This window comes from Chaetura pelagica, unplaced genomic scaffold (genome assembly GCF_000747805.2).
Source record: "Chaetura pelagica isolate M959 unplaced genomic scaffold, ChaPel_1.0 scaffold69, whole genome shotgun sequence".
In the NCBI taxonomy this organism is placed as follows: domain Eukaryota; kingdom Metazoa; phylum Chordata; class Aves; order Apodiformes; family Apodidae; genus Chaetura; species Chaetura pelagica.
Window position 1 is genome coordinate 10,980,600 of NW_009970724.1, and position 13,602 is coordinate 10,994,201.

Here is a 13,602-nt window from a genome sequence, read left to right on the forward strand (position 1 = left end):
TGCTAATAACAGAAATATTGTAGATTAGAGCTGTGTTACTGCTCAAAGCTAACACTTAGAGAGAAAACTGAGAAAGAAGAGAAGCAAAAAGAGTAATGTACAAGTAAGAAGCAAGTGGGATTCTCTACCCTTCCCTGCGCAGGGGGCCCTGGAAGGAAGGCTGCTGCTCCCAGGAAGGGGTCTTGTGGATGAGAAGAGTTGTGGAAGCTGCAGCCAATTTAAAAACTGTAAAAGAGATGCTTGCGCAGACACATGGGAGTCGCTTGCATATAAGCTCTTACCACAGCCAGCAAACTTAGAAGTTTCAACAGGAGATGAAAAGAAAGATCTGTGGCTTTCCACAAACTGTGTCTTTATCTGCAAATGCAGTAGCAGGCTTGGAGTTTGCATCCTAAACTGGGGCAAGCAGAAAAATGGTCTTTGAACCTCAGCTCCTACTCTCTTGTCCAGTCTGCCTTCTTAAGCCTAGAAGAGACATTGTAACTGAGTTACTGCAACTAAATTAGGGTATCTCTGGAAATGCTGGCACAGGGTTGGGAATTTGTCACGTAATTTGCAATGGAATATTGCAGCAAATATTCATAGAGGATTTAAATAAACAAAATTTGTCATAATCCAAGAACGTTAAACAAATTAATTTACCAGAAACATTGTTTAAGTAGAAGAGTGATTTTAAAGTTTCTATTGCTGTATAAATGTGTCTATAATAATAATAATCTGAAATTCTAATCTCTTCAAATCTGAACAGTGCAAAGTGCTATGTCAATGAAGAGCCTACTTAACATCCCAGTAAATTTTGTATATTTCTAATACATTCCTAGTATTGCTGAGAAACTATTTTCATTGTAATAAATGATTGATCATTAATTCAGAACAAGTAACACCTTTAAGAAATGTTAGTATTTTTCACATACTGTCTGCATCTTCTGCTAGAGGACTCACGATGTTCTAGGCCTGTTTCACTGACCCTGTTTGGACTTCCTGTGAACAGTCACCAGCCAAAATTTAATTATCCTATTACTTCCAGTATTTTACAAATATGTTGCAGTTTTCCCTTAAAATACATTGTTTTGATTAAACATCTTGTGGATAATAAATCTGTCCGAGGATGATGAAGCAAAATGAGCAGATTCAATGCATGATAAGCAATTACAAATTTCTACTAATTTTTAGAACAATTATTTTTAAACATTCTCCCAGATTTAAAGTCCATTGAATTTATCAGCTTGTGCTTTCCTCTGTTCACCTATGACACTAAATCCAAAGAAGAGTTATGTTGTATTTCTTGCTGAGTGTGCTTATTTTAGGGCAGTTGCTGCAATCCAAAATTAGAACTTTATTTAGATCAGCACTTTCTGGAAAATAAATCCAAAGTTGATGGTTATTTTTAAGAATTTGCTGCATCACACATTTAGAAATACAAATAATGCCAGCAAACATGAAGGCAATGTACCTTATAGAATGTCACAGGAAACAGAAATCTGATGGAACAAGGAGATCTTCCTATCACCAATAACTAGAAATTGGACCTGCTATTGTTTACTTAAAACATAGGGAAAAATATGCTTCCTGTCACTATACATGTATTTTGCCCCTTATACAACATGACCCTTGACTTATAACAGACATTAGAGAACTTCTTGGCTTTCATTCAGTTTAGCCACTATAGACTGAATCTGCAGAAGGTTCAGCCAACATCCACACTATTTTAAAAGGATTTGACACATCATCAGAAAAAAAAAATGTGAGTTTCCTTGAATTCTAGGAGAAAGCACTTGAATGGCAAAAAAGGGAAAAGAACAGAAACATTGATAGGTCAGACAGTACTCTGGACAGTCCTCCTCCTTGTTGCTGAAGCAGCACAAAGCAAAACTCAGCTATAGAACTACAGTATCAGCACTACCGTATTGCTTAGGGCTTTTGAAGGATGAAACCTGCTGTCAGTTTTCAGAAGTCTAGAGACAAATGGGAAACTGTCTCCATAAAGGGAAAAAAATGTGTAAGACTTCCGTTAGTTTAAAAAGAAATTAAAATATGAAGATTGGTGTTTAACTAAGCAGCTGTGGTTAATTAAGGACGATGCTCATGATCTCCCATGTCTTAATGTAAATCTGAGGAATGATACTATTTACTGGATGATGCTGTTTTTTCTGGGTAGTGGGCAGGGGGCAGATCAGAAAGTAGGTGGTGTTTCTAAAAGGTGTTAACAGGAACTAGAGTTTTTCACGTATTGAAAGAAGGAAAACATTTTGTAAATTGTTACAATTTATTCTGAAGTTTCTTCCTAAATCCCTCCAGTTAGCCATTTTGGTCATGTAGGAGTTTTAGACTTAAGAGTATCACTATACTGATACTAAACACAGGAACTAAAAAGGACTCCTGATTAATCAAATACACAACAAATCAGGTGCTAACAAATTTAGTATAGCCTAAAATCTGAGGAGATTCCAAGAATATTTGCTATGAAATTAATTTCACTTTTTTTTTTTTTTTTTAAACAAAGTGCCATGTTAAAAGTAAATGAGTTTTTGTCCTTTGATAGCCCAAGGGAAATTTGTTCTGCTATTCTAGTGCATGGTTGTTCTAATAGCCTGATTCTTCAAATTTCCAATCCTGCTGCCAACCTGCTTCTCTAAAAACATTCTACAAAACTTTTAACCTTCTTCCACTATGCCACAGACTCCTTCTCTTTTAGCCTCTCCTGAAGCATCTCCAACAAACTTCCTGGTTTCTTGCCCGTATTTCATCTTGGCTATGTCCATCATCTCATTTTAACTTCCAAAGAGGTGTCTTGTTCTCCCATTACTTCCAACCCCATTTTCTCAATTTCATTCCTACTCATTGACTATTTTCTTTCAGCTGTTAATCCCTTAAAACTGTCCTTGTAGGACTGCACTTCTGCGAATTTGCCTCACTGACCTTATGCAATAGTGCAAGTATCTAAGCATTGCTTTTAACTTCATCTCACTAGCCCTTTTTTGCAGGTTCCCAGAAGATCCTCAAGAGCCTCCCTACCAGCCACTAGACCTGAAGCTTTTCTAGCATTTCCAGATTAGTTACATGCCCATCCATAACCCTTACTGTCACATTAATGACACACTGAATCCTGTGGGAATAGTATGGTATTATATTGTTACCTTATGCCATGATAAAATACTACTAAATCTGTCATTTATTACCTCTGTTTTGTGACAGATACATGTTTGTGTAACCTGCCAGTTTATATAGCAATGATAACAACTCCTGAACTCCTCTAAGAAACACTCTTCCTTTCACAAAAGACCTTGGTTCAAACATAACATGCTGCAATGTAAGCCCCTTTGTTCTATGAGCAAAGTATACTAGAGACTGGCCTCACTACAGACACCATGTTGTCTGGCTGCCAGGATTTTATATACTTTCAAATGCAGTGACCTTCTTTAAACTGATTATTAAATAAGACTCCCTTGACTTCCAAAGCTCAGGGATATTTTTGTTTACCTGTTTTGCATTTGAATAACGCTTACATTCTTCTAAGGAATTCTTAAATTGCCTATTTTAATAGCAATTACAGGTGAGATAAAAGCTTTGGTTGGCCTGTAATTTTAATTAAAAACAGATAAATAAATTAATGTCTGTCTTTTATTTCTGATAAAAATAAAAATCATTTAATTACATATATTAGTTAACTAAAACCTAGGATAAGAAATATTACTTCTAAAAATAGATATTAGAAAAATCAATATATGAAAGTTGAAATATATGTATATAAAAATTTAATGAGTGTCATACAATAACTACTGTACATATTCATTTGTACAAAATTTATACTTTTGCAGTGCAAGTCCCTTTATCTCCATCCTTAAAAAATCAGCCAAGAAAAGTTTCATGTGTGGGTCAAGGTGAAATATTTTCCCTTCTAGCTTCATGGACCCAGTAAGATGAATGCATTGGTTTTGTTTAATGCAGATCTTAATGCACAGATGTGGTTCATTGCTAATCTTCTTCCATACATATTATCTTATTTGAACAGATGTATCTGAGTGTATGTTTAAGTTATGTTGAGGCACTAATGCACAACCTAATTCTTACAGTTTTATCTGTGTAGGCAATCTTAAAGTTATTTTACATCTGCAATCTCTTTCATGTCTGCATGCTTAAATTAAGTCTGTTAGTGTTTTTTTAAAAATCCTCAAAGCTAAATAATTTTATCAGTCAAAAGCCTGTTCTCTCTGTAATTTCACTTCAGGAACTCTGACCCTCATTTTGCTGATATCTATTACATTCTAGAAGCTTTTTAGACCAGATGACTTGCACAGCTTCATCCTGTTCACCAACAGAACATGATCTCTTTGGACCATAGTGCCATCTAGCTTCTCTTTTCCTGACCTTAGTCATTCTGTGTGCTGGAAATAGCTACCTGGGCAAAAGGAGGCCCAGGGAGCTATTATTAATGTAATTGTCAAGTTAGTCTTGACCATATGTCTAGGCATACAGCTGAATTAGGGGTAGAAATTACTCACTGAACCTCTCAATAAATTTATCTTTGATCATCATTCAAAAATGAGAGGCAGAAGCATGTATTTTCCTTCAGAATAGGTCTTCCTGCTTCCCTCCAAAATGGAAAATCAAGATTGATACCAATGCTCAAAACAAGCCACCTGTGCCTTTGTGAAAGCTCTGGAACCATACCAATACTCGTACACACTTCACAGGACATCAAGGGCAAGATGGCCAAATCCTCTTGCATTGCTGAAGGTATTTGTCTCTTGAAGAAAAATTCCTGCTCTCAAAGTAGTGATATTTGAAAAGACTTGGAAGATTCCCTGAGGTGCCAAGAAAGGAAAAAAGAAAAACTCACATGGGGGGGAGGGGGTACGTGTCTGTCTCTTCCTTTAGTAAGAAAGTTTTTTTCATGGGACTAGCACAGCAGGCATGAAATACCCACCACAACTTCTTGCAACAGGCTGTGTGAAATGGGAACCCTTTTTGGATAACGAATTTCCTTGTGTACACCTGGAATCCGAGAATCACACAAAAATGTCTCAGTTTCATTTGCTTTTCCAATATTTGCAGGACCTGCCTATATGCAGGCATACAATCAAACCAGTCCCCTTGACAAAGTTGTAACCTCATAGCAAAGGCTGCAGTAGAGAAGCAGGTAAAGCCTCTTTCCACATCTGGGTCTGGCCCATTTCCTTGTCAGCTTCTGGTAAGCCAGGACTATACAAGTTCAAATTTAGTTTTTTGAATGTTTCTTTCTGACACACTGATATGCTCTTTACTGCTATGAGGGATATTTACTGCTATGTCTCACAAGCATGGTTCACTTCCATCAGCTGGCATCATTACACAGACATCTTGCTGCTAGTGCCCAGTGGTAAAACAGCCAAGCCTTCAAACTCCCTTCAGACACAATAATAAGGTAAAGATTTTATATTAAATTCTACTATCAAGCAAACTACTTAACTGATCAGTGTTTAATAAGGTCTTAATCCCTAAATAATGAACAAACTAATTGAGATTCCACTGCCCTTATTCCTTTTCACATAAACCACTTTCAGTCTGTGCAGATACAAGGATAGATGTGCTACTGAGTACTGGCCATTGTGAAAGAGCAGGCTGCAGGGCAGCAGGCTCCATGTTTCTAAAGAGCACACAGACACAGACAGGTACCCACCCTCACTGCTGACACATCTGCTAGCATCACACACTGTTGCTTAACATCTATGGAGAGCCTTGCAACCACTGAATATTTTAATGGACATTCTAAGCAAGAGTTTGTTCACAGATTATCCAAATAAAAGTACTCACATAAGTACCTATGCGAACCTAGGAATGGCTGGCACATACACTACTTCGTACATTCGTGTTTGAAACCAAATATTGATGCCAAAATATCACCAAAATATATTACAACTCACCAACTTTGTTCTCAAAATCAATTAATAAAAAAGCAGCATTTCAGCATAGCAATGTACAAGTGATGAGAATAGGAAACAAAACAACACTGCAACTTCTACAGAAATCTCATTTAAAGATAAAAACTTGTATGTGTCATTCTGTCGTGATTATGGTGATCATAATTATTTTCAAATTACAGATAAGACTAGCATTTAGTCAGCTATTTTATTCATTACATTAGTGCAATATTTATAGTGTTAGATGTTACTAAATGAGACAATGGTTAAAAGACCCTTAGTTTTGCATGTAGTGGTTTTTTTTTTATTTTGAACTATTCGCTCCCCAAGTGCACTCACATTGACCCCTCTGTACAATTTCCCTAGAACCTTCTTACATTTGGGAAAAAGAGCTGGTTTATAAATTTATATACTTACGAGATTATATATTTTTCTTTAGAATTAAAAACCATCTCCCAAATCATAGACCAATGATAGTAATAAAATCTGAAGAAGATACCCATTAATGACTTAAAATTTGTTCTGAGATCTGTTCAGATCACTCTCTGAAAGCGTGTGTTTCATACTCTACCTGCCACCTACAATCTGTGGTCTTGTAAACCAGCATCTCCCAGGAGACCTGCCTCTGGTTCCCAGATCAGCTTCTGGGCATTAAAGGTCACCAGCCTCTGCCATGAGAGAGACCTGGGGAAATACAGCCAGAATGCCTGGGGCACCATGTGTTGTACCCCAAAAGGGTATGGGCTCATCTACCACACTGCCACATGCTGCCAGATATGCTATCACATTATTTCCTTGATTTCTGAGTAATAACTGCATCTTTAAATGTTCTTAAATTCCCAAACTCAGCCAAAGAGATGCACGGCAAGGGATAAGATGTTCTGAAAAGTTTTGTTTATCTCAAAAGAAGTAAAGCCATAGTTCAAAAGGCTACATATTTTTTATTATATATACATATATGTACATATAAGTATATTGTTTTCCTTGAATGTTAATACAAGGCTAAATATATTTAAATATATACACATATATCTACATATAAGTATATAATTTTCCTTGAATGTTAGTAACTCAGAAACAAAATAATTTTGCCCTCAAAAATCTCAACATGTATTTGTGTTTGGGCTGAGACCAAGCCTGGGGCACTACCATCTCAAAAATACATTTTTTTAGCATAGTATGACTACATTGCAGAAGGGACTATAATTATAATCTTGACATTACCATAACAACCATGGTTGCTACCAGGTGACAGGTATAATATAGATAACCAGTAGACAGTACAATAGCAATATTTAATGATGCATGAAACAGAACAAAAATAATTAATGCCTTTAATTCAGCTCAGAGCCATGATTTGTTGTGTTTGCTTGTGACTTCCCTAATCCTGTTAGCATGTACACAACAGTCACAATAAGCAGCGAAAAGCCAAGCAAGATATTTACTGCAGAATCTAGAGAGTTTACATTTACTCATAATACACAATGAAGAATTTTTGTGTCCTTAGTTATCTTTTTTTTTACATGATAGATAGTTTTACTGTCTTATTTTAATACCATAAAAAAAAATCTGATAGCCACAGCAAAAGCTCTGAAAAGTGCGTTTGTCTAGAAATCAAATACAGTACTGAGGCTGTTCTTTTATTTTCCCATGTTGCAGTCTACCAACTCTGTTATCTACCAACTCATGTTATCAACCTGAGAGAAATAAAAAACCTAACCTAAAGGCAGGCACTCTGATGGATGAAAGAGGGACAATTATGCTCACCGGATGAGCTAACATGGCTGTATATTTCAAATCCTGCAAGATTTTACCATTACCTTTATAAAAAAAAGGATTAATTGAAAGATATTTTTAATGGAAAAGGATAATCCTGCAATTAAGCATTTCCAATATGTGTAGATAATAACAGATTAAATGCAACAGAAGACAAAGGAGAAATACTCAAACACAGATACGAAGAAGTACTACTCGTATATCTTCACAATATTTCTGGTTATTACCTCTTTTCGAACCTTGCTGCTCCTGACTGCACAGCTACAACACTGCTACAGCCATTTCACTGAACATTAGAATGAAAGATGCAAAGTTTATATAGAATCACAGAAACAGTGTTTCATGAAATTACATCCAAGTCAGTGTTAGAGGCCCTGTGGTGAGAAGGAAGTGGCTATCCCAGCACTGTGGTACACAGTGGTAAGGCAGACAAAGGGGAAAGAAGAAAACGGGACATTGCACTGCGACACCTCAATGGAGTAAACACGAGGCAAAGCTTGTGTAACGCTTTGCAGAATTCTGGCAATTGCTCAGTTCCTCAACTTTGTCTCTAAACTCTCCCTTTCAGTTTTCTTCTGTTGCTAATGCTCACTTCGTTGCTTTCAGATTGACATTGCACCTCCACCACATCATCAGCTTCAGAACAAATCACGATGGATGCAGCTTCTGCCTGAAGCATATCTGTATTTTTAATTCTGCCCTGAGACTCTCATGGGACAGGTGAAGATGCCACACAGCTGGAAGCAAGCTATTAAGAAATTTCCATCTGAGATGAAGCTATAAATGAAAGAACAAGATACCAAATTTATCTCTTCTACGTATGGTAGTTCCTGCTGTTTCTCCCCCCACGACTGCTCTTCCACTTTCCTCACTTAGTTACACTCTGAACTCTCAGGAAGAGAGGGAAAAGAAAGGCCAAGTCCTGCTGCAGAAATCAAAATTTGCCCTTACTGAGAAGCCCAAGCTGAACAGCTATTTTTCATAATTAATACCTTCTCTAATGGCAGTATCACAGGCAAACATTACCAGTGTGTCCATTCTGAAAACAGCAAATGTGACAACTGCCAAGTGTATGGCTCTAGGATGGCATTTTTCACGAGCAACTGTTTCTCTTTGTAGGACTGCTCCTGAACACAAAGAATCTTTGGTCTTTAGTGAAGCTTTTCACTAATAGCAGCTCCAACTTTGTTCCTTGGTCCTTGGACCATGGGAGCTGGTTCTGTCCAGTTAGAATGATAATTACTCTTTCTCCCTTTTATTTCTTTAATAATTAATACTAAATATGGTTTTAATCTGCTGTCAGTTCTAGAGCAGCAGGAAAACTTTTGAAGCAGAGGATGATCTCACAGAAGTAGAGAAAAAGATTTAAAGAATGCCGAAAAATTTTGGCAGGGGCTCATTTTTGTTATTCACTATTTCAAGCCATTGTCCCACAAAGGCATGGTTCAGTGTGGTGAAGCTTGGTGTGCTACACAGCTCCTTTGTTTGGCTCAAGCTCTCCCTCCAACAGGCAGTTTGCTTTCCTTCTGAACAACTCTCAAAAGCCTGGCTTTATACTTATGATAGGCTTGGTATGGGCTTGCAGGTTAGATATCCTACAGTTTGCCCTAAACATCACACAGTTAACTTCCCTAGTATGGTTATGGGTTTTTTTTTTCAGAAACCAAAGCTTCAGATCAAAAAGCAGCCAAAAGTGGCTTTTCTTCAGGATTACTGTGTTTCCAGTTCCTTGATTACCTGCCCAGATGAGGTGTAGGGCAAAGACTGCACAGGAAGCCTTGCCATATTGAACTCATCAATAATAAACAAACAAGGTGACCCATACTCACTTAAAGCAAAGATATTTTCCTTTAAGGTCTTCTGTTCCAAGCCAGAAGAGCTCATTAGATCACCTTGTATGTTAACAGATTGGTCTGAGTATTTGCATTAGGGCTTTTTTTCTGTAAGGAGGTCACTTTTGATAAAATGAATCATAATGAGCTCTTCAGCTACACAGTTATTTTTCTGCAGCCTTCAAACTACTTTTGACTTTTTCCTTTACTACCCCTGTCTTTTACATACTCTTAATCAAATGCAAGTATCTCTAAATATAGACCCAGCATTTGTCCACTGCTCTACACAAGAAAAAAATCCACCTTCAAAACCTACCCAGTCTTAAGTAGAAATTGAACTATGTGGGATTTGTCCCTCAGTTCTTTAGCTTTAGCTTACATGGCTCAAATGCCCTGATCACCAGAATCAAGAACTTCTCCCTTAGTGAAGGAAATTAGAGAAAATACTGAAAAAAGGAAAAAGAAAGAAAATAGACTATTACCTTGATAAAATGATGACAGTGCATGGGAAGGATTGACATCAAAGAGGAAAAAAAGTGGCTTTCTTAGAAGTGAAACAGTCACGAGAAAAGCTATTTTCGCTGCCGTTTGGGAAAGGGACTTCTGAATTTAAAGAATACTGCAATAATCTAGTTATGTGATTTAAGATGAAATAGAAAGCTAAAGTATATGTTGTCACTTTTTTCTTTAATGAAATGCTACACTTAAACGTCTTCATTTGAAAATGATCTCTATGTGGGTTTTTTTAAAAATAGCATCAGTTTGATAGTTAGAAAAAAAGGTGTACAGCATGCTTATGGCTGCCTGAATCTGGAGGTTAGATAGGATGTTATCCATGCTTGTAAGCCCAGTCATGCTGTTGAATGCAGTCTCCATAAGAACACTGATGCAATCCATATCTTTAGCCTTTTTTTATTCCAGAGGTTAAAGAAAATTTGCCGGTGTATGAAATGCTTTGTTAAAACAAGACATTGAGAATACCATTGCATGGGTTTATTTATTAAGAAAAGCATAGAATTCTGTTTCCTCACATTTATAAAGAATCAAATAATTTTATATGGTTTATTTCATCATAATCCCAGGCCTCTTCTGGCTTTCAGACATTTCTCTCTGTTGTTTCTCAGGATCACACTATCAGTGCCCCTGTCCTACTATCTTTATCTCCTCTTGTCGAGTTTTTCCTAGCTTCACTTTGCCTCCTGTACTTTTTTAGGCACCTTTGTTGAGGGAAATGATTGTCCAGTTTTGGTGAAGGCCCAAATTATTGTGGCTACCTGATTGTACAAAGCAGCTCAATGGCTTTTACCAACCATCTTAAATTAAGGGTAACTCCAAAAGATTTAATCCAAGCTATAACTTACACCTCTTGAAAGACTGTTTGATCAAGACATTTTAAAGAACAATTGGCAACATATCCCTTGCATTAGTTATTTGCGCATGACAGAAATTCATATTGAAGAAAAATCACCATTAAACTAGCAGCGGACACAGCTGAATCAGCTGTAAAAGTAAAGCATGTATGCCAAACACTGAGAGTAAGATCAGTTTTCTTAACCAAGAAGCTGTACCACAGAGCCAGGAGAAGTTGCACTAAGCCAAGCTTCCATTGCAATTTACCATGGAGTATTTACAGTGTGGAAATACAAAGAATATGGCTGTAGAACAAGGCATACAGGATTGTTTTGAGCAGTAACTTCTCAGAGAAACTGAACTTAAGATGAGACAATTATCCTTTCTTAATTTAAATTAAAATTCTTTTCTGTGTGATGCTATTTAGGTCACCTGAGTATATTAAAACAGTCAAAGATTTAAAGTCAGATGTAATTACATCAGACTTTCCACGGGATTTCCAGCTATTCTCTGGAATTAATGCATAGCATAAGGATAGCTGACCAGAGTTTTGTAGATGATAGCATTTAAAACATAGTCTATATAAAAGACAGGCATTTCAGATTTAACTTGCATGCTATTTTACAAGGGGCAAAGCCCAGAAATTCATTATCTGATGTCTGGAAATTGAATTCTGTAACAGGTTATTGCTTTAATTCCAGACTAAAATGTTCCACAGCCAAAAATTGGGCAGGATGTTTGTTCTTTTGCTTAAGTGCCCAATATTGAGTTTTACCAAGTGTCTTCAGTTCCTGTAGACATGGTGGGCAGTGCTGATGTGCATCTTTTTGTGGATTCCAGCCTCAGGATTACTTCATAGTAGAACAGGGCCTTTCCCCTCAGTGGCCCTTGGTTTAGCTTTATGTTGGCAGTGATGCAGAATATTTTCTAGAATTGGTATAGTTGTTGGAATGCTTTTCCTTCTCCATGTGCTGTACTAAGCTAGCAAAAGCACAGTCTCTGTGAGCAGAATGAGAAATTACTACAGGGATATACTGGCTTCTCCACTCTCCAAGATATGTGCACAGTGCTGATAAAAATAAAACTTGCATATTGTATATGTTCATGTTTCCTTTTTAACCCTCCCCATCTTTCTCATGTTGTCCCTCAGTGGTACAATGTCTCTCACAGTGTCTACCAAGATGGAGGAGAAACCTGTAAGCCTCAGACTCTAGGACACTTCTCTTACTTTTCCACAGTTCCTTCTAAGTAGCTAAAGGTACTTTCAAGATGTTGATACATTTTCAGGATGCAAAGACAATTATTTTTTTTTTCCCTTTGAGGCCTTGGTTCCTTATCTTTTTCAAACCCTGCTACTTTTCTGTGATTATGGCATTTTTTTTCATTTAGCAAAAGATTGGTATGAGCATTTTAGATACATCATTAGATCATAAATGCCTAACAGGTCTTAGTTTTGGGAAAAAAAAATAATTTTTTTCCTTCATCTTAAAGCAGTTTCTATTGAAACTTAAACTCCATTAGGTAAGGCAAGCAAAGTGTAGAGCATTATAAAATATATCACCCAATGCAACAAACTCTTTCCATGAAGTTTCCCTATGTTCTCATGTGTCCATTCTTCTTCTCAAGATAGCTTAATTTAGGTGATACTGCTCTATTTCAACAAGCAATGCCTGTGGATTCAGAAAACAACTACCTTGTTCCAGCCTTTTGTGCCAAAAGGCAAACAGAGAGCTTAAGTATCATCACCATGAGAACAGCAGCAGCTGTGTTGTTGGAAGAGAAGAAGGAGGTGGTCAAGCATCAGAGAAGGAAACAAGGATTTTAGGTCTATTCCGGGGAGGAATCGGGCTGCAGAACTCACCACCACAGATTGTTTCGCTCACCACCTGAAGTGCAAGGAGCTGTTGACTTTCCAAATTCCAAACAGAATCCGTCATTTTATATTTAGCAGACACTCAAAACTGCACTTCAGCAGTAATATATTTAATATAAACACAATAAACTGGTTAATGAACAGGTCAGATGGACAACACTTGTCTCCATATTGCATTGTACTTTATCAAGTGCATTATCAGAGGCAGAGGCCTTTGTCAAAACGGGCCTTATCTAAAAAGCTCTCAGAACAAAATATCCAAACCAGATCACCACAAAGGTGTATCTGTTTTTTGTTAGAACAGTTTCCACTGATGGCATAATCCAGAAGTTTGGCAAGGGAAAGCTGAAGGAGGGTCTTGTATGGCACACAGAGACAAGGCAACCTGGGGGAAGCAGTTCCTGGTGGTTTGTACGTGTGTGTAATGACACACTTGGCAGTTCTTCACAAGTGAAGTGTGTTCAAGGAGCTCACTGAAAAATTTGTTCACTTTGAATTACTTCAAAGGCTGAAATAATTACATAGATTCCGTAAAAACAACCTTGCAGTCTCAAAAAGAGCTGTCTAGGGGCCTGTATCATACCGAAACATTGACAGCATCACAGCAGCTAAGTACGTTGCCATATTTACCGGTTATCCCAGATTTCAAACCTCCCGCGTTGGGCCGCAGTCCTGGCCGGCAGCGGGAGCGGCGCGGGCCCAGCCCCGGAGCAGCGCCTGTCAGCGCGGGGAGAGGGAGCGGGAAAGGTGCGTGGGGTCTGTCCGGAGCCTCAGGAGAATGGGGGGAGAAGCAGGGGAAGCTGCCGGGGCCGGGCGGCAGCACAACAGGGGCACGGGCCGGGCGGGCGGCACGAGGGGCGGCCTGAGGGGA

At 37.8% G+C, this 13,602-nt stretch overlaps 2 protein-coding genes across 2 annotated transcripts in view; both read right to left on the bottom strand.

Moving 5' to 3' along the window:
• VCAM1 (vascular cell adhesion molecule 1) overlaps positions 1–12,795 on the bottom strand; it is a 37,439-nt gene extending 24,644 nt beyond the window's left edge. Inside the window, 1 exon segment of the mRNA XM_010006778.1 lies at positions 12,720–12,795. Within this exon segment, the coding sequence (XP_010005080.1) occupies positions 12,720–12,795 (76 nt within the window).
• A 656-nt stretch (positions 12,796–13,451) lies between these two features.
• The window catches only part of GPR88 (G protein-coupled receptor 88), a 1,207-nt gene continuing 1,056 nt past the window's right edge, over positions 13,452–13,602 (bottom strand). The window contains exon 2 of the mRNA XM_010006779.1: positions 13,452–13,593. Coding sequence (XP_010005081.1) covers positions 13,452–13,593 — 142 coding nt within the window. The remainder of the gene's footprint in view (positions 13,594–13,602) is intronic.